Consider the following 21376-nt stretch of genomic DNA (forward strand, 5'->3'; position numbering starts at 1 on the left):
CACTTTTCCTCTCCTGGCTTTGCTGTCATCCTTCCTGTTCTATCTTTTTCTTTCACCTTCAGGCAACATGGAGACAAAAAGCTTGGCCGAGTTTTTTTATTCTGCAAAGGGAGGTCACTACTTTTACTTCCCATCAAAGGGGGATTTTGTAGGAAAAACCTTTTTCCCTTCAAGATGACCTGCGTTCTGGTAAATTCCACTTCTAGCTTCAAATTTACTCTGAACAATTTCTGTGAAAAACTATTTAAATTAGCTCACACATTTCTCCTGTTTTTATTGCCAACCCCAAGCTAAAAGAATGCTATGTTGATGCATTTCAGGCAAAAAAGATTTTAAAAGAAATTTATTTAAAAAAACAAATTAAGCTATTTGTTAAAAATCTTTTCATGCATTTTGAAAATTGTTTAACGTGATTAAATAAAAAATCTGCAAAATGTGCCATTTTAAAAATTTGATTAATTACCAAAAAAAACAATTAATTGTCAGAATAAGTGATAATTTAACCTATAATCATCAGTTTCAGCCCTTGTTTTAATGTCACCGATCACTTAATCGTCAGAATAATTGACTGATCGACAAAAATAAGTGATAATTTAACCTAAATTGTTAGTCTCAGCCCTTGTTTTAATGTCATTGATCAATTAATTAATTGATTACTCTAATGAGTAATAGATTAATCGTCAGAATATTCATTTAATAGTCAAAATAAGCGACAATTTAACCTATTAGTTTCAGGCCTTGTTTTAATGTTGTTGATCACTTAATTAATTGATTGATTGTCAGAATAATTGATTAATTGGCAAAATAAGCAATTGTCAGAATAATATATTAATTGTCAGAAAATTTGATTAATCGTCAAAATAATCAACAATAATTTAATCTATAATCGTTGGTTTCAGTGTTATTGATCACTTAATTACTTGATTACTCATCAGAATAATCGATTAATCGTCAGAATAATCGATTAATCGTCAGAATAAATGGTACCTTATAATCGTTAGTTTCAGCCCTCGTTTTAATGTTGTGTGGTCTCTGCTGATTCCAACAACTTCAGTCTCAGTTACAGTGGAGTAAAATGTCCCCTGACGTTGACCACATCTAATCCGTAATTTGGAAGAGCACTCAAGCTGCTTTGCGGATCAGATCGTCCAGACCCGACCAGCTACTGGCCACAGATCCATTTAGCTCCACCAGTGGAATAAAATGAGGCTTAGCAGAAAACTGAGACACCAACAGGAGGGCAGACTCACATGGCAGCAGAACTCCTCTCCCTCTTTTCACCCTTTCTTTATCTCCTTCCTCTCCATCCCTGCTCAAGCTTCTGCACCTCCATCCTGTGGGATCATCTGTCTCCATCTGTTCCTGCCTGCCCCCCTCCTTTCTTGTCCTGTCACTGCTGTCTGTTGCCATTACTGTCCCGCTCTAACTACATCGCGGCTCTTGTCAGCCGTCTCCCGGAAACCGACCCGGCCGTCAGATGAGCATCACTGCCCGACAGCGTCAAGGTCGGGCTCAAGGCTCTGATCCAAACCCAGGTAGCTCTGAGCTAGCGTGTTGTAGCTGCAGGTAGCAGTGCCATGTTATTGGATTCACACAGTTTAAGACGTAAAAATGACTTGACATCCGTCAAAATGACATCCGTCCATCCATCCATCCATCCATCCATCCGTCCGTTCATCCATCCGTCCATCCATCCATCCATCCATCCATCCATCCATCCATCCATCCATCCATCCATCCATCCATCCATCCATCCATCCATCCATCCATCCATCCATCCATCCATCCTTCCATCCATCCATCCATCCATACATCCACCCGTCCATCCAATGAAATGCTAGAATATTAATTGAATATTTAATTGTATTTTACTGATTAATTAAAGAATCACTTAGTACATTGTAGCAGCGGAATGATGGATGTTTTGTCAACCAGGCGTTTTTAAAGTGTAAAGACACTAAAAACCGACAGAATTAATTCAATTTATCTGTTATTTAGTTTAGATCAGGATTCAGTATCAGTGTTCCTGGACCTTTGAATAAATAATAATAACAGGTGTTACCTTACATGTATACACAAATGATGTCGTGCTGTTTTATCTGTGATCTGATAAATGCATCCCTCCTGTGTGCTAATGACTCGTTGTGTTATTAGCCTGTATTAGACTCAGCAGCATCTCTGCGATGCTTTCAGCAGCCAGCTGGAAACGATGATCCAGCAGCTCCGGGGGTCTTTATTCTATCTCCAGCAGGAAACGTTTACTGGTAACCACCCAGGAAATTGCAGAGCTACAGTGTGTCCTGCTCTCTCGTACGGCGAACCTGGAAATTTTGATTTTTCGTTTTGTGATTGGTGGTGCAAAGGGCTGCCTCCTGTAGATTGTGGGAGGACAGGTGCTGGTAAAGGAGGATGGAGACAGAAACAAGGTGACAAATCCTTTTCCTCTCTTAAAACAGCAATCCCTGCACATTTAGTTCTCTTTTGGCAGCAGAACTCCTCTCTCTGAATGGGTGATTAAAGCTACAGTACGTAAATTTTACAAAAGTATGTGTTTTACATAAAATCTATGAAATATCAAGTCCGTACATGCTTTTCTTCAAAGACGGCCTGCTGGTTGAGAAATGTTAACTACCTGGAACATCATCTGCTGTGTAATTGACTGCTGCTCCCCAAAAAGCCCCCAAACGCAGACTGCTGGAGCGTTACTCTACATCACAGGTGTCAAACTTCAGTCCTCAAGGGCCGCTGTCCTGCAACTTTTAGTTGTGCCTTTGCTGCACCACACCTGAATGGAATAATTAGGTCATTAGCAAGGCTCTGGAGAACTGATCTACATAAGGAGGAGGTAATTAAGCCATTTCATTCCAGTGTTTTGTACCTGTGGCACTTATAAAAACTGCAGGACACCGGCCCTTGAGGACTGGAGTTTGACACCCCTGCTCTACATCATGTCTGAACGGATCCTCGTCCTGTCCACACTGTGGCCTGCAGCACCACTAAAACTGTGGGGAATCTATTGCCATTTGGTCACCAAATACAGTTTTTAACTTTCTTTTTCCCTGAGCTGCTATTGCTGTCTGAAGAAATACACAGCTTCTGGTTAAAAACAACCAATCAGAGCCAGGAGGAGGGTCTTAGCGCTGTCAGTCAACCTTGTGTAAGCGCTAATAAACGTGCTAATTGTAAAGAAACAATTTACCGGTCCAAGAAAACTGTTTATTGTGGCTGTGCTAGCAAGCCTTAGCATTTGTGGCAGGTTATGTTGTGGTGAAACAGTTGTAGCGTGAAAGAGAGCAAATGATTGACAGCGCTATGAGCCTCCTCCTGGCTCTGATTGGTTGTTTCTGCAGTTAGTATTGAAAGTATTTGTGTGAAAATGTTAGCTTTTCCTTGGAATTTGAAGTAAGATTTGAATAAACAATGAAATATCCTGAGAAATCCAGCATTTTCTTTAATCTCCCAGCTTCAGCACACGTTTGGAGCAGCAGCAGGCAGCCATCACATATGGCTCATTTGTTGCTTGAAAGAAAAAAAAAAAGCCATAATGGGATCCATTTCTCACAAACAGTCCTCTAAGTCAGCTCTGTGATGGCTGTCAAGAGGATGAGTGGCCTTATAAAGCCAAGTGCCAACAGGGCCTGTGGTGACTTCAGATGAACTGCATCGATCCAAGCTGTCTGAGCGCACAACAAGAATTGATGGAGCCACAATGCCATTTCTGTCCAATTCAGCCGGTGTGGGTCTATGTTTAGATTGTGCCAGTAGCTCATAGCATGACTCACGCTGTCAATAGTGAGGAGAGACGCCCAGTGGTTGGTTACTGCTGCCATTATTATGACTACGCTTCCATAAGTGCCAACAGAGCACAGAAACATGTTAAAACTGAAGTTTTGGCAGTGACGCACGTTTTTTTTTCTTTTAAAGACGATCAGATTGCATACTCATTTAATGCAAAGAGTGTTATATTGAAAAAGTTAAAGCAAAAACCTGTTTTGATTGTGTTTTTGCACAGAATGCTGAGCTAACGTCATATCAGCTCAGATGAAATAATAAACGATCCATCTGGATGAATAATAACCGATGCTGCAGGTGAAAAGACAGACTTCTGCAAACACATGCTACCAGTAATTACTTCAGTAATAAATCATTCATAAATCATTGATTATTCTGACGTTTAATTGATTAATCGAATAAAAAATTGACACATCCTGCAGATTTTCTATTTAACCACCAAAGGTTATTTTATATATTAGAAATACACAAAAATACAAATAAGCAAATAATTCCAGTTCTTTTTTAAATAGGAAAATAAACATTTTATTGATAACAACATTCCTTTAGTGAATATTTGATCATTTGTAGCAAAGGATTAATTTTCTAACATTTGAAAAGGTCAGACCTTTATGCTCAACTCAACATTAATACAGTGTAGAGCTGATCTGTTAATTATGTTTTTTTTTTTATTACAAAATGTACTTAATAGATTTTTTTCCACAGAATATTATCCGGGTGTAGCTGAAATGAAGAATCTTAGGTAAAGAAAAGAAATTTTATTTTAGATGGATAATGTACATATTTTTTGTACAATTTTGGCTTTATTACTCCTCTGAGTGTTTTGTTCTTTCAGCAAATACATTTTTTTGAGTTTGTATTCTGCACTTAATGATTAATCTCTAACTAAATTAGCTGATGATTAATCCAATTAATTGTTTTAGCCCTTTGTGTTACATATAAATATTCTCCAAATCCAATGTAAAATAGCTTCAAGGTGATCCATAAATTACTAAAGTTCTTTTTAAGAAAGTGTGCCTCAACATTTTTCCAATATTAAACGAAAAAGGCTTTTTGACTCCATCCGTCAGGATTCCTGACCTGCATTAACGCCTGAAATCCAAAACCGCTGTTAAAGTCTGTTGCCGTGGAAACAGAGGTTACTGACCCATGTGCAGTTGTTCGCCTTGGGCTCCAGCTCGGAAACCTTGGTGATCTGCTTCAGGAAGTCGGACTCCTGCATCCCCGGCTGGGAGCCCCGCCTCTTGAAGAGCGCCCGCGGGTTGGCCAGGATCACCTGGAGGTTCACCGAGAAGCCTGAGGAAGAGCGAGGAGGTCAGCCATCTTGGATTAAAAGAACACCACAGGCCCGTTAGGATCACAGCAGAAAACGATGTTCGTTAATGTTCCTACGGGAAATTCAGTTACAGCAAGGCGTCGGCCGTCCTCCTGTGATAATTGTGGTTTAGATGAGACGGGGACGGGGTCAAAGGGGACGATGAAGCATCGACTACTCCAGGGAGCAGAAATGACTGGGCAGAAATCACCATCAGGGATATAATTGAAGGCAGAGAAATAAATTAGAATTAAATTAGTGAGATTAGAGTCACAATTAAAGGAAACAAACTGAGGAAAAAAGGCACTTTTTTTTCCCACCTCTTCTGGGTGTCCGAAGTGTGGCCTGTGGACGGATTTTCTTTGGCCCCCAACTACAACTCAAAAGTGACTTTTTGTTTTTATTTGAGGCAAAGTTATTATAAACAAATTAAAGTTCTTGTAACTGAGCATTTTTGAAACGTTAGAAAGAAATTTTATTTGAAATTTCAGTGATTTTTACTCAAAAGCAAACTTCTGTGCACCAAAGTCTGTTTTCTTTTTACTAATTTAATAAACTTGGTCAAATACACTATGTCCAAAAATGACACTTTTCTTCATATCTGGGATGTTTTTTATTTATATAGTTGTTTCCCCCTAAGTGAGTTCCAAAACATGTTAGATATTGCAAAAACCATTTTAAATTTTCCATTCTTACAAAAAGTCAAACGACTTTTTTAAATAAACAAAGTAATTCTTGAAGTAATTTAAGTAATTTATTAATAATACATTACATTGATAATTAAATTAAATTAAATGACTAAAGCAGCTTATTTCTGAACTTGTAATTTTCTTGTGATTTTCAGTTTTTATTTTAGAAATTACAGGGTCTTTTTGTCGTGCAAGTAATTCTGAGTTGACCATTTTTCCGGCGTGACAATAACTTTTGACACCATGTTCACTCGCCCTTCACACATCAGATGTGTTGGCTGACCTCAAGGCCAGAAGTTATAATTTTACATGTGCTGATTCTCTTTTACATATCTTTAGCTCACTGCCAGACTTTAAGGCTGTGTTGTTAACTGAGATGTTTCAGTAGATTTTTTTTGGACTATCCTGATGTACTTTTTATTTTTTATTTGTCGTGTTTCCAGATTTTGGTTCCATGTAATGACTCCAGTTTACAACCACATTCAGACGGTGTATCCATCCTGCCTCATGTAAATAATTCAGGCTGCTGTTGGGTGTAATGTGTGGCTCCTTCAGACTAGCAAGCAGCAATTAGCAAACACCTGGTGCTGAGCTACTTCTCAGTGCAGTGCTGGTAAAAACCTTGTTAAAGAGGCCTGATTATGTATTTTCCAGGCACATAGAGTCATTTCATAGCACAATCCAGTAACTATTTTATCTTAAAAATATGACTATATCAAATATGACTTTATTTGTAATTTAATGCCCTGAAATTGGGCCTCTGTCTTTTTAAAAACTCATGCTCTTTTTGAAACCACGCCTTCAGGAAGTCAACATGGCTCCTCTATCAACTCTTTAACAGTGTCTTTACCAGTGTTACACTGAAAGTAGCTCAGCTAACGCGCAGTTCCACCAGGTGTTTGCTAATTGCTGCTGGCTAGTCTGAAGGAGCTGAGTGTGGAAGTTAAAGGGCAGGGCTAACTGCTCTGTGAGGTGGAAGCCTTGAAACTGCAGCTCTGAAGAGGAGGAGGAGTTGCATCTCGAAGGCGGAGCTAGGTCAAACCAGGCGTTTTACACAGCTGAATGGTTGCCATGGAGATCAAAGGATTTCTTAAACATGCATTAAAGAATCAAACCAACACGCCAGGTATCTTTTGATGAGGGAATAACCTGATGTAACGCTAACAAATAAGTTGATTTTACATAATACTGCCCCTTTGACGTTGCTATAACTTTGCTAAATCAGCTCAATTTTGGGTTTTTCTGTGTAAGTAAATACACCAGCTTGTATAAAATGAAAGGATGTTTGATTTCTAGATGTCTGAGGAGGCGTAAAGAGGAAGATGGTGAAATGAAAGAGGATAAGCAGAGAGTTGGTGAAATATAAGGGTGAGATGAAGGCAGATGATCCACTGTGAACCCTAAACTGAACAGCAGGAAAAAAAGAAAATAAACGATTTCGTTTTGAGCACCTGAGAAGAATTAGTTGTGGTTTATAAGAAGGGAAAGTGATCGAATCCTTTTCTCAGAAGGAGTTTGTGCGTTATGCATCATAAGATGTAAACAGAAGCATCGTTTGTTTACAGTGAAACCCCAAAGGACCGTCTTAAAACAAAGCTAAGCCGCCAACCACCTGCTGAGTTTAAAAGAAAAGGCTTTTAATGTTCAGTTCTGATAAACAGAAAATTGACTGATCAGATGAACTACTAATTAAGAATAATAAACTGAAGAGATGCAAAATAGCAAAGAATAAATAAATAAAGGATAAGATCTTATTATTAGGTATTCGCATTTATTCTTTGTTCTAGCACATACTTTGATTTATTTATCTATTTATTTACTTACTTACTTACTTACTCTCTCTCTTTTCCACTTCTACCCAAAATATGTGGATATTTAATAATAATGCAAATCATAAAAAACTAAATTAAAGGAAAATAAAGTAGATTCCAACCCACATATGTAAAACAATTTAATTGTTTTTGTTGTGACACCATATGATTATGTTCTGTGTTTTGTATATGTTAAAATGTATTCATTAAAATGTACAAATTTTAATATATGCATTAAAATTTATGCATTTTGCTTTTGTTTCTTGTTTGTTTATTTTATTTTTGTTGCTTTTGTTCATTTTCTTATCAAGTTATTGATTTTGTAGCTCAATACCTCTTTTTTCAAATCTAATTTATTTCAAAAATACTTTATCAATCCCAAAGGAAAATTAAATCTTGTTTTAACTCATTAATTTAGATTCTTCAAAGAGTTATAGAAAATTGTAATGGGTGTTTTTATTAGTTTTTTTATTATTATTTTATATAAAAAAATATATATATAAATATATATATATATTTATTTTTTATGTTTTTTTATTAGTCTGTAATGTCTATTTTATATACGCTAACTGGTGAATAAAAATAAAGAAAAAAGAGATATAACAGGACTTTATTGGTCAAGTTCCAGTAAATTATTGATAAAAGTGTATTTTCTTATTGCAGAAAATACTGAATTATTCTGGTTAAGGTAAATAATTTATTCAGCTCCATATTTCCAGGAGAACATGGATGTTGAAGCGTCTGGTTCAGAACATTACTACTACTACAGTCTATTTGTAGATATTTCTCAAACAGCAGCTAGTATCAGTTTACTGTATCAGCATAATTAGTGAATATTTATTTATGCAGATTATTGGTGGGTGGCTTGATGCTGCAACTGGTGCATCAGCGATTAAATTCCCCCCCTCTGAGAAACATCTCTCCAGCTGCAACACTCGACTGGGAAAGAAACCCTAAGAGTGAAATTACTAGTTACTAAGTTCGACTTTTTCTGACTGAACTTTGCGTCTTTTTTGTTGTAATTTAACAATATTATAAATGTAAAGTATGTCAAAATTAGTTTTGTTTGTTTGGATTTATTTTGTCTGGTCAGTTGGTAACTGTGGTATGTATTTAGAATCAGCTCTGCATATTCTTGACAAGTATTATATTTTAACATATGTTTTAGACAAAATTTGATAATATACAGTGTATATGTACAGTATATACATTTTGTATAAGTTTTTAACTGTTTTAAACTATGTTTAATTTTACAAAATGTTAACTGCTGTCAGCTGCTGATAACTGCTCACGGGGAGCTATTGCTTAATAGTTTGTTTGGGGTTATTTATTTTATTTTATTGATGTGCAGAAGTTTCTGGATTGAAGTAAACCACCAGCTCGATTTCCTGTTTGTTAGAATAAATACAGTGAACCTGAACGTGTCTGTCGTGAAGTCAACCTACTGGACCTGAGACGAACAAAGAAGGGTTACATGTATACAAATCTAACTTGTGTAACACCCACGGAGTAATTAGGCCATGCAGGTTTCAGGGTTATTGCTGCTCCATGTGTGATACTGCAGGTTTGTCACAGAGATATACGATGCAGCTGAGGTGGAGCAAATAGATACAGGAGCAATTGCAAGATAAACATCTTCTCACCTGGAAGCAGCTGCGATGAAACAGATCACTGCTAATCTGAAACCAGCGAGCAAACAAGACGCTGAAGAAGCAGATATTACTCCGGACCAACACCGTCTGACCCGAAGAACCAGAAACACATTAACCTCTTCGCAGATCGATATTTAAAACTCTTCCTTAAACATTTTTTTTATTCCTTTGCCTTTAACGCACTTTAAGAATTTTTCTTTCTTGCGTCTGTTTTGGCATTTTATTTATTTTAGTGTTGCCTTTTTTCTTTAGTTCTTTCCATATTTTGACATATTTTGTACAGCACTTTGTCATAACTGCTATTTTAAAGTGCTTTACAAACAAACTAGTAGTAGTTAGTATAGTTTTACATACACATACAGCTCTGGAAAAAATTAAGAGACCAGCTAAAATGATCAGTTTCTCTGATTTTACTTTTTATAGGTTTATGTTTGAGTAAAATGAACATTGTTCTTTTATTATATGAACTACTGACAACATGTCTTTGAAGTTCCAAGCAAAAATGTTGTATTTACTTGCAGAAAATGAGAAATGGTCAAGATAATGAAAAAGATCCAGTGCTTTTCAGACCTCAAATAATGTAAAGAAAACAAGTTCATATTCATTTAGAATATGAAGTTCTAAATGAACTTCATATTCTAAATGAATATTTAGATATAATATATAATCTATATATATATATAGATATATAATCATTCAAAAACATTGAATGATTATGAATACCACTTCATTTTAAAGAGTACAGATGAATGAACACACAAGGTGATTGCCGGGGGTAATAATATTTCCTGGCACATCCTCACAGGCTTTGCTGGTTGATCTCAACTTGATTGCTGTGTAACCCGATGCTTAAGGCCTCAGTGCAGCAGATATCTCTCTGTCATCCTCTTTATTTACATGCACAGCAGCAGCCAGTCTTCATTTCTGTCTCCTCTCTACCTCCTTTCGGTTATTGAGCTTTGATAAGTTTTTAGTTCAGAAGCTGATACAAAAAACAAGAGTTAATCTATTCAGAGTGACATGTTCAACTGCTGATTTTAAAGGACACGTTTAAAAGCAGCAGGTTTTTGTACTTCTATTTGTGTCTCTACTGCTTCTAAAAACAAGACACCCAGGCATTATTTTGGCAACAAGTTGATATTTTTTGGTGTCTGGAAAATGAGCCATTTTAAAAACTGTCAGAATGTAACGTCACAAATTAGCAGGCACTGCCCGTTACCTAGTAACCACAGAGAAGGCGGTCGTTATCTAGCAACCAAAACTAACTTCCGCCCATCACCTAGCAACCCAAGCTGAGTTCCAGCACATTTAGCTAACTGGTTTAACCACTGTACAATGGCTGCTTGACAAGTATTGTTGTCGACTTACCATCTAGAAACCACCTGCTGCATTCTTGCTGGCTGTGCAGGAGGCTCTACTTATGCTTTTCAAAGATGTACAGTTGTATAATTGCTCATCTGTCTGCAGCCATTTTCACGTGCAAATGTAAATGTTGAGTAGAGGGCTTGAACAGCAGCAGATTATTTGGATTTAAAGTGACGACAGGCCCTAAAACAGCTTATAGGCAGAACTGAGCAGACTGAAATCTCATTATCTTGGAATGATTTTGTGTTAAAATGTAAAGAACATGTTTTGTTTTGCCCAAAGACCAATTCTAACATGTCCAATGAAGCATAATAGGTCACCTTTAAAAATGCTCTTCAAATCCCGCATAGGAAACCCCTGAAACTCCACATGTGTAACCTGTGTGATGGTGTCATTCAACACAACAGTGATTCCACTCCTGCAGTTCAGGAAAATCTTCCAACACAATCCAAGGAACGGACGGTAACTGGATCCATTTTCGCTATTTTTGTTTTTGAAACAGCGACAACAGCAGCAGGAAATCCATGGAGAAAAATGTCATGTGCCAACCGTCAATGTGACTGACAAGCAACAACAGAGATGCAAAAAAGAAAAAACACACAAAAACAAATCTCCATGGAAACCGTGCAGATATCACCAGCTAAAACAAAATCAAGCAGAAAAACAAAGCCAGAGTTCAGGAAAACTCACCACTTGATCCCCCTGTGACCAGCTGTTAAAAACTGAATGTAGTGGCAGCAACCAGCATTCATCGTTCATATTATGTACAAACTGCAATACAATCAGCATTAAGAAATGAAGAAAGTAATTAAAAAGGTAAAGAGCACATTCCAAACACAGTGATTCATTTCTTTGGACATAAATAATAACCTGCTGTTTTAAGAAGTAGGAATCTGTCAATCACATCTGCACAATCTGACTTAAATTCACCTGGTGAAGCTAAATGAAGCACATTTAGGCCAAACGTTTCCTGATGTAAGAAAATCAGGTGAGAAGTTAAAGGTTTTAGCAACAGCCCTGACAGAGGACAGGGATGGAGACATCCCATCGCCTCACTAGAGCTTTTTTTTAAACAAAAATGACCTGATTCAGGCAGGACTGACCTTGCTGGTGGCAGATCAGATCCCACTGAACGACAACAATGTGTTTGCTGTCCTGAATCTCGGTAAAGCTTTCTGTCTGCTATGTAGTACCATACAGCCGTGACTCAGGACAGACAAATAAAATGTTCTGCAGGATTTAACAAGTACCAGAGCAACCAGGTTAAGGATTTTCTCCCAACACCACAGTATTGCTTCACACTATTCTGAGAAGTTAAATGTTGTTTTTTTTTGTAAATGAAACACCTTCAGGAAACAGCAGAAAAGATGCTAACTTCAAATTGGAAGCAGCTGGAAATAAACAAAATCCCAAACTATTGCATGTTTTTTAAATGTATTGCTTTATCACACCCTAAAATCGAAAGGCCTCAAACTGTGGACAATAAAACATAAATAAACACATTAGGACACGTGGTTTTGACCCATGGATGTTGTTTTTCTGCTAAGTTGTCCTACTTTGATAACAGTTTGCTCTCTGCTCCTGCCGTCTCGCCATCGCAGCATCAGGATATAAACATTGGGGTTACTCAGGGTTAAACACTTTCATGTCCCTATCCCTGAAAGCACTCCCAGGGCACAAGTAGCACTTCAACGAAGGTACAAACCTCTCTATGCTGCCGTGCGTGTTCCTGCACAAAACCTGCGCTTTGTTTTTACTCCGTCTTCACACACACTGTTGTTTCCAGCAGTGAAACAAGCTTTTATTTAACTGCATGCTTTCTGCATATTCATGTCTGCGTCCTGGAACAATCAGCCCGCTCCTCTAGTCTCAATTCAAGCGACTGCAGGTGTGTATTAGCGTCTCTTCTGTCGTGTGTGTGTGTGTGTGTGTGGGTGTGTGTGTGTGTGTGTGTGAGCACAATCAGAGAAACCCACACAGACTGAGGTGAATAGTACTCCACACTGTAATTGTGCAGGCTCCATTGTGTCTGGATAAATGAGACAGAGCAGTGGATGGGAGGCTTTAGTGGTCTCCTAACAATGCAGCGTTGTATAACACAATGCTATTAAGACACGGACTGGCACTTGCTGAGGGCTCTGCAGACACCCCATTGTAAATCCAATGAATAATAATTTAGGAGTGAATAAAGTTTGGGCTGTTTGCTCTTCGCAGACGTCGTCTTTGCAAAATTTAAATAAAAAAAAAAAGGAGGGAAAGACAAACATCTTAGCGCATCCGCAGCAGTAAATCCTTGCATAGCAAATTGACTATGTAATTACACAAAGCAGTGCAAAATAAAAGGGCATAATTACGGTGCACATTGTGAGGTTAGGGACGATTTAAAATAAAATGGAGGGATAAGAAATGCTAGCGTGCTAGCCTGCAGTTGGGTAAGAAAATGCATATAAAAACACACCAAAGTGGCTTGAATCCACCTCTGCTGCTCTGTCATGTTCATTTCTTTTCAACTCTAGTTTTTCTAACCATCCACTGCTCTCAAAAAAGAAAAACCCATACTGAGGAGAAATAACGAGAGGCGACGGACGCTGCGCTGTTATTTGGTCAGTGTGATGAATTACCTTCTCCCAGGTCGGTGAGGCTGTGGAAGCTGATTGGATTTTTACAAAGGAGGTGCAAACAGATTGATGGATCCATGTGCTTCATCGTTTCCTTTGGTCGTTAACGCTGTAAGTAAAGTTTGTTTTTTTTAAACTGTGTGCAATGTTTGCTCCAGCTACAAATTATTAGGGAGTTTGATTAGATTCTTATGTCGAAAGCTAGGAAAATAACTGCTGTATTATAATTAATCTCTCTAATTAGTAAATAAACAAATTTGTACAGTTTTGTGGTCACAAATGTACTTTTTATTTGTTTGGTGCTATTTTAAAAAGAATGATTACACCCTTAAATCTGTCCAAAACACTTTTAATAACAAAAAAATATATGAAAGACCTTTATGTAAAAAGAAACAAAAAGTGTCTGGTCCCAGAACTCTAAGCCAGATGCCCATTTTAAACATAAACTGCAACCAATCAGTTGATTAAAGATACTTCTGATCTGAGAAGATTTATTTTTCCTCATTCTAATCTCTTCACTGCTGAGAACAAAACCAAAGATCTGTCAAAGGATGGCAGGTACATATGACGGCATATTAGGGCCATTGCAAAGAGAAAGAAAAAGAGTGAATTTCCACCAAAAAACTTAAATATTTTCAGAATAATCTCAGAAATTTTCTGGAAAAAAAAATCACAGAAGTTTCTGAGCTCTAAAAGTCAACATTTTGCAAGAAAAAAACTCAGAAATGTTGAGAACTTGGAAAATTCTGAGCTTCGAAGGTTGGAAGTGCTAGAGTTTTGAAGCTCTGAAAATTTACAAATGTCAAAAGTTTTCGACTTCTGAAACTCAGGAAATTCCCAGTTTGTTCTAGAAAATTTCTGTTTTTTTGTTTCAGAAATGTACTTTTTTATATATATAGAAAACTTCTGAGATTATTCTCAAAATATCATAATTTTTTGGCTGAAATTCACTCCTTTTTTCTATCTACAATTACCCCAATATGCCATTGTACAGTATGTGCCTATGATCCTTTGGCAGCTCCTTTTTTAATCTGCAATGGCCTTAAAATGCCATAATAGGTACAAGATCTTAAATCTGCAAAAAGCTTAAATGTGATTAAAGACCAATTAACCAGTTATACATTTTGGGGCAGATATTTTGAAATTGTACTCCTGCTAGAATACAATTTCAAGCTTTATGGCATCAGCTGAGCCCACTGCTTTAGAAGGAATATAAATACTGAGTTTAAACCCATCCCACTCTCAAACACGGAGGTGGCTGCATCATGCTTTGAGCCTGTTCTCCTGCCAAGGAAACAGGAAGGATGCAGCATTCAGAGACCAACAGACGGGACTGTGAACTGTAAAATCTTCCTTCCTGAACCAGAACTCTTCCAAACTCTAAAAATGTTTGATAGATTATTCAGCATGACAGTAACTCAAGATGCACCACTAAGGCAACAAATAAGTGGCTTAAAAAAGAAACACATTAATCCTGTAGATCTGTGCAGCGAGCTGAAGCTTTGGTTTGGAAAGCAGCAGTGCAGAAAACAAAATGGAGCAAAATGTTTCCTGAAATGTGTACAAACCTTATGACAAAATTTGCTGAAGGACCAAACACATCTGCTAAACTTTAGAACTAGCCCTTCCTGAATACATTTTTTAAATCTGTAAATTCAAATGAAATTCTTGTAAACTGTTTAGAAATGTGATAATTTGTTCAAGATTATTCAAAAACTCACATATTTCCTAACCGTTTCAGTGTTTGGTGAGATATTTTTAAACGCTAAAGCAAGAGACGTGAACAGGTGTTGGATTTTTCACAATCAGTTATCCTGAAACTGTTTACTCTGTCGCTTATCAGCACCGTTTTATTACACGAGGCTCTTGAATCCCGCCTAGTGATTTATCAGAGGAATAAACTATGAAGCAAAGACACGCAGCAGCTCCTCTGTGGAGGAGTAACAGTTGGAACATTTAATTGGAAAGATCAGATCTCATTTTATGGCAAATTAATCCATGACAAAAAAAAATTGCAGCTCAGTAAAAACCAGCGTGATTTGTGTGGAAATGCTTGGAAGGAGAGAGCGCAACTCAGTGTCTTCTTCTGTTTTTCCCCAGCTGGCGGCAAACAAATCAAAAATATTCAATCTGATTTCGGCTGTTCAATCGACGAGTCCTGAGAACTTGAAAAAGAAAGAATGGTTTTGTTTTATTATGCTTCCTTGAAGAGGTTAGGATAGGTCTACCAAACATGTTTACTACATTGCTTGCACCAAATCATTCTTAAGTAATGAGATTTTACTCTCCTTAGTTCTTCCCATGAGCTGCTTTAAAGCTTCCTGTCACTTTAAATCCAAACAAGCTGCTGCTGGCCACGCCCCCCAACTCCACATTTACACTCACATGTGAAAAGGGCTGCAAACAAATGCAAAATTGTACAACCGTGCATCTTTGAAAAGCACAAGTAGAGCCTCCTGCACAACCAACAAGAATGGACATTTGTCCTTTTCAGCAGCCATTGGAGTTCACAGTGTTTAGAGTCGAATGGGAAGCAAATGAAGCTGGATCATTAATGGGAAGATAAAACGAAGCACAGCTGGAAATTTATTACGGAAAAGAAAAGAATCAAAGCAAAACTGACTGAGATGCTGTTATTGGGCTGTTGGAAACCTGAATGGCAGCATTGCTTCAGTGGGTCAAATTTCTCCCAGAACCATGTTCGAGGGTGTTTTCACACCTGATAGTCCGATTGGATGTGGAACCAAAAATTGAACTTTTGTTCTGTTTTTGTTTTTTTAAATGTGAACAAAAATGGTGTAAAATTTTAGGGGTTGTAGGATTTATCTTTTGTCTTTTGTAATGACAAAAGAGAATTTTGTCATTATAAAAGCCAAAATATTTGCTTTACAAGTCATTTCTAGACTCGGGTTTGTTGTGGTTGTAGATACTCACAATGCCCTGCGCTGTAGTCCACTTCCTGCTTTTGGGGCAGTTTCTGGTCCGCTTAGTGTTCACATCTGCATTCAAACCGCACCAGAGTTTCACTTCAACCGAACCGAGACCGAGGTACTTGGGCGGCAAGAGTTCAGAATTCGATTACGAATTCGCACATTGCCAAACGAACCAGAGTTTGATTAAAGCGAATCAAACAGGGCTGGTGTGAATGCACCTCGAGAGTTACTGCTGCAAAAAGTTTAACTGTGTGGAATTATTTGGAATATTTGAGGTTAGATATTGAAAATATTATCACTTCTTAGCGTCTTGTTACCTGGAACACAAGACATTTTTCTTCCAATAAGGCAGAAAAAGTCAGTCTCATTGTTTCTCCATTTTGCTTCTTACCTGCCATGTCAGTAGCAAAGGGTCTGTCCGGCCTCCAGCCAGTGTACCAACCAACCACTTTTCCCCCGGACACCAGGGGGCGCTCATATGTTCGGCCACCCACAAATCCCACAGGCCAAACCGAAACACCTCGAGTGCTTCGCATCTGTAAGGAGAGAAAAACGGAAAGCAATCAGTCCTGAAAATGAGTTTTCCTGAAATGTAAAAACATTTCTCATTTATGATTCATTCAGAAATAGCACCAAAAGTAAATCTCTATCTATTCGCCTTCCTCTGGGAAGAAGACGTTTGTTTATGCTAAACCCGATTTAATTGTAAATATGATGTTCTGAATATTCCAACTCAGCTTCTAGTGGAAGTTTCTGCACAGCATCCGACCCAAAGCGGACGACACAAGCCTTGATAGTGAGATGCAGCAGCGAGAGCGAGTCTGGAATGAATTGTTTGTGCATCAGTTTGCATGAATAATCTCTAATCTAATCTGAAACGTGCTGGAGAGCAGCATGAAGAGACTCTCCTGCAGCAGGAATATGAGACCAAATGAAACTGTACGGCGCAGATCTGCTTTCCATTTGCACAGTGAGTGAATTTGCACACAGCCACCGGCAGCGCAACGGAAAATGAGACGAGGAGAGAGCGAGAGACACAAATTTAGTGGGTGGGTGGTGGGCTGGACTGTGTGGGATCAGTAGGTTATGTGTGTGTGTGTGTGTGTGTGTGTGTGTGTGTGTTTGTTATTCCATTTTCCAGTCTGAGCCGCCCGCCTCGAGATTTAGTCATTTAGACACCGCATCTCATCTCTCACTCAAACCGCCTCCAGGCTGTCGCTCATGACAAAGAGACAGCGGCCCTGCATCGCCGAGTAGAAATGAAGCACAACACGTGGATTTACGGCGCTGATCTGCTCGACCGCCCAAACAACCGTCTGACGCCTGAAACACTGAAAACAAATATAAATACGTGTGTGACGCACAGACTCAAAAGTCTCTTTTCTCCAGGTAAAATGTTGAAACACCCAACCTAGATATTACCTCAACTCTGCCTCTGATTGGTTGATCAGTCCCTCCTGATTCCTCCTTCTCGGAAAGCCAAGCTGGGTGGATTCAGTAAGAACAAATTATCATAACGTCTTGCTCTACCAAGACGTTTTGACCTGAGTTTTAGATAAAAACATTTTGTTTGAATTGAACGCTTTTTAAAAACTCTTTAGTAAGTTTTGCAGCTTTTTTACTTCTTGTTCACCAAACCTCACTTTATTTCACTCAGAAACTTTCTGTTGGCCAAATAATGGGGTGGGGAAAAGCATCAATATTAGTGCTATTTTTGCTGAAAATTATGTTAAAAAGTTAATAAGCTAATGAAGCTTCTGAGTCTCGATTAAATGTTACAAAATGAGTTAATAAACTGAACTTGGTTTAAATTATTTTGAGACTTAAAACAATAAAATGAGCTATAATAACTTGAAATTTAAGTTGTTGCAGCTCATTTTTTATTAACCTGTTTTGATAATCAGGTGATTGTGTGCAGAATTTCAGTACCAATGATGTGTAAAGATAAATAATTGAACATTATCAAGTTCTAAATAGTATTTCAATATAAAATTTTTATTAAAATTGACACCTGAAAACATATTTTCCAGCAACCCACCATCCAGAGAAACCTTCTTTATGCTGAGATAATAATTTGGAAGTCCAGCCTGAATCGGATAACGTTATTTAAAACGTTTACTTTGTGTTTTTAAAAAGCCGATTAAACTTCAGAATTAATGCTGGAGTTTTAATCAGTTCAGGTATTTGCAATATTCAAAACATCAGCCTTTTAGAAACAGTTTGTAGAGAAAAAGAAGAAAACATTTTTACCTTTTGTGAGTCTTTTCAATGATTAATTATACATTTAATTCTTCATTTCATGGATTAATATTTTTAATAATCTTGGTCCAGGTGTAAATATGTTTAATTGAGGCATCTGTAATCTTTTTTATATGTAATAAAGTTGGTTGATTGGATCTCAATCTTAACGTAATTAAACGTCTTATTAGATCGTCTCCCATTTTTGTAGCATTTGGATTTATGACAGCTCTGTAAGTATTATGTCTCCATTCAGGTCAATGAAAGGTTAAAGCATTACTGGGAAATGATCTCAGTCTGTAATTTACAGGCTAATGAAACGATGCGCCTCCAGCAAAGTAGCTATTCACTCCACAGCATCAGGAATAAAACTGAACTCAGGTGAGTCAGGTAAGCTGGGAAAGATTCAGCTTCCTAAAACATCCCACTGAAACCGAATAATTTATCATCAGCTTATCAATTATGGCTTAACAAATCCAAACAAGCTTAGTGTTATTATTTTTTTTCAGGCACCACTTTATTGCTGTAGTGATTGAGTTAAAATAATAGGAGCATTTTTAATCTAATATTTGAAAATAAATGGTTCAAACATGCTGGGGTCTTAAATGTGTAGATACGATACGATCAAATCCTCAGAGGTGTAAATATTACTTTTAATTTTTCGTGTTTAAACAGGACCTGGGTGATTTTTCTCACACAGGGTCAATAATATTCATATCGTCCAAAATATATGTTTAAATTCAGTTAAATCGGAAGTAATCAAGCTTCTGAAAAAGACATTTTTGCACTCAGTCGAGCGAAAATAAATCTGAAAAAAGCTGCAAAACCCATTAAAAAAAAAAGATAGTTTATTAAATTTTCTTATTTTTTTAAAAAGAGAATTTAGAGCTAACAAAAAAAACATTTTTTGTACCATTTGTGTCATTTTGTCGCGGAAATCCTACGCAGGTACGGCAACAAAGCACTTAAAAAGTCTGTATTCTCCAGTTAACAATTATTTCAGTAATCGATTAATCACGATTAATTGCTTCAGCCCTATTTATTAGCAAAATTTTGATTGAATCTGCATAATTTTTTGTATTTAATTCAACACTACCATTTGCGTTGAATTTATTAGTTTCTCAGCTCAGTCAGAACGGCGGTTCTGACCGGCTGCAGAGAGGAACCAGCAGGTAGAAAAGGTCCAATCGTTGCTGCCGTACGGCTCTGATAAAGACCCGGAAATTACCAGATATTTATATCACACAGTCAGAGATGATAGCTGTAACACATTCATCAACAGGTGACTTTATCTGTACATTCAACACGGTGAGAGGAAGTGGATAAACGAAACATTTCGTTGGAGCCCGACCCGTTTCCATCGCGTTTCCTGCTCTGCATCCCGACCGCTCTCTGCCGTTTGGGCCCCTGGGCATCACTGACAGCTTTGAAGCCTTTTCCTCCCTGCTAATACTGAAGCCCCTTGTGGTGCTAAAATCCTTCCCCTTGTTCCTCTTTTTCCTGTTGTCTGCCTTACGCTTTCGCTTTTAGGTCATTTTTCAAAGATGTCAGCCCCTCTGTCTCGTGGAATCAAAAGTGAAGAGGGGAAAAAGCGGCAGAGAGAAAGAAAAGAGGAATGTGTGCCAAGCTCAGTCCTTGAGTGCGATCGTTATTTTGGCTTAGCAGTTAAGTCCTAGTTTGACTGCTAATGATCCCCTGGTTTGAATGCCGTCTTTTCTCAGCCTAGCACAGTTTGACACAATATTAGTAAGTGTTGGAAAGACGCTGGAGGGCATGCAAACATGTTCCGAATCTCTGACTGGATTTACGCAGAGAACAAACTCTCACTTTGAAAACCAGCAGAGCTTTGGCACAAACCAAACTGCAAAATAATATATATATATATATATATATATATATATATATATATATATATATATATATATATATATATATATATATATATATATATGTTCAGTTTTGGCTTAATTACTGCTCTGAAGATGTTGTTTTTATTAAGCCTTTGTACTCAAGTTAACGATTAATCGATTATTAGATTAGTTGACAATTTTTTTGAATAATCAGTTAATCACAATTAATCTAATTGTTTCAATTTCAATTTGAGTTCATATTAAATTTTTTGCTTACAGACATAATTTTATTGATAATTATGTTTTTTTAATTTCCATTTTATTTATTGCTTTTGGTTGTCGTGTTTTATTTTGGGATATTTGAAATCTCTCTGAGTTTCAGAAACTGAACTAAAGACCGTAACTTTATTAAATTAAAGTTTAATTGTCTTCTGGAAGTCGAACTTGCATTATTAATATCATTATTATGAATATATCACTTCAAAAATGGTTTCAAAACAACAATATTATTATTTATCGCAATAATTACTGGGACAATTTATCTTCCAGCAGAATTTGTTGCTGTGACAAACCTAAAGACGAGTTAAAGGTGGAAGTTTAGTGGTTATTCTGTCACATCTTGCATTTTAGAAAAGAAACGTTAAAGATAAACTTTATAGTAGTGTGATGGTCTGAGGCTGATTTGCATTAGTAGTTTAGAAACAACTTACAACCAACAAATTCTTCTCTTTAGCAGAAAATCCTGGTGAAAAGCATCCAGTCACACATTTGCAAACCTGAGGTTTTGGAGTGACCTAGTCAAAACCTTTACTGACATGAAACACTGCAAAAACACAAAATCCTTCCAAACATTTTAGGTCTAGCTTGTACTGCATGTATCTTAAAATCCTTGAAATAAGAACTAACTTACATGCACTTTTCAGCAAGATACAGTAGCTTGTTTAAGGAAATAATTCCTTAATATATTCTATGTTGTAGAGACACTGGCAATTTTTTTCACTTATAACAAAACATTTTTCACATGTTATGAGTGAAATAATCTGCCAGTGGATCGAGTACTTTTTGATCAATTTTAAGGAAACAAAAAACAAATACCACGCTGAAAAGTTACTT

General features: G+C 37.2%; 1 protein-coding gene across 2 annotated transcripts in view; it reads right to left on the minus strand.

Annotated features, from left to right (window-relative positions):
• The window catches only part of b3gat2 (beta-1,3-glucuronyltransferase 2 (glucuronosyltransferase S)), a 43234-nt gene that overhangs the window by 2446 nt on the left and 19412 nt on the right, over positions 1-21376 (minus strand). Inside the window, exons 2-3 of one of the 2 annotated variants that reach the window (XM_032553153.1) lie at positions 16567-16711; positions 4940-5088 (exon numbers count right to left, since the gene is read on the minus strand). In XM_032553153.1, coding sequence (XP_032409044.1) covers positions 4940-5088; positions 16567-16711 — 294 coding nt within the window. The remainder of the gene's footprint in view (positions 1-4939; positions 5089-16566; positions 16712-21376) is intronic. The other variant, XM_032553154.1, reaches the window with a different exon arrangement.

Source organism: Xiphophorus hellerii, chromosome 22 (genome assembly GCF_003331165.1).
Source record: "Xiphophorus hellerii strain 12219 chromosome 22, Xiphophorus_hellerii-4.1, whole genome shotgun sequence".
Lineage (NCBI taxonomy): Eukaryota > Metazoa > Chordata > Actinopteri > Cyprinodontiformes > Poeciliidae > Xiphophorus > Xiphophorus hellerii.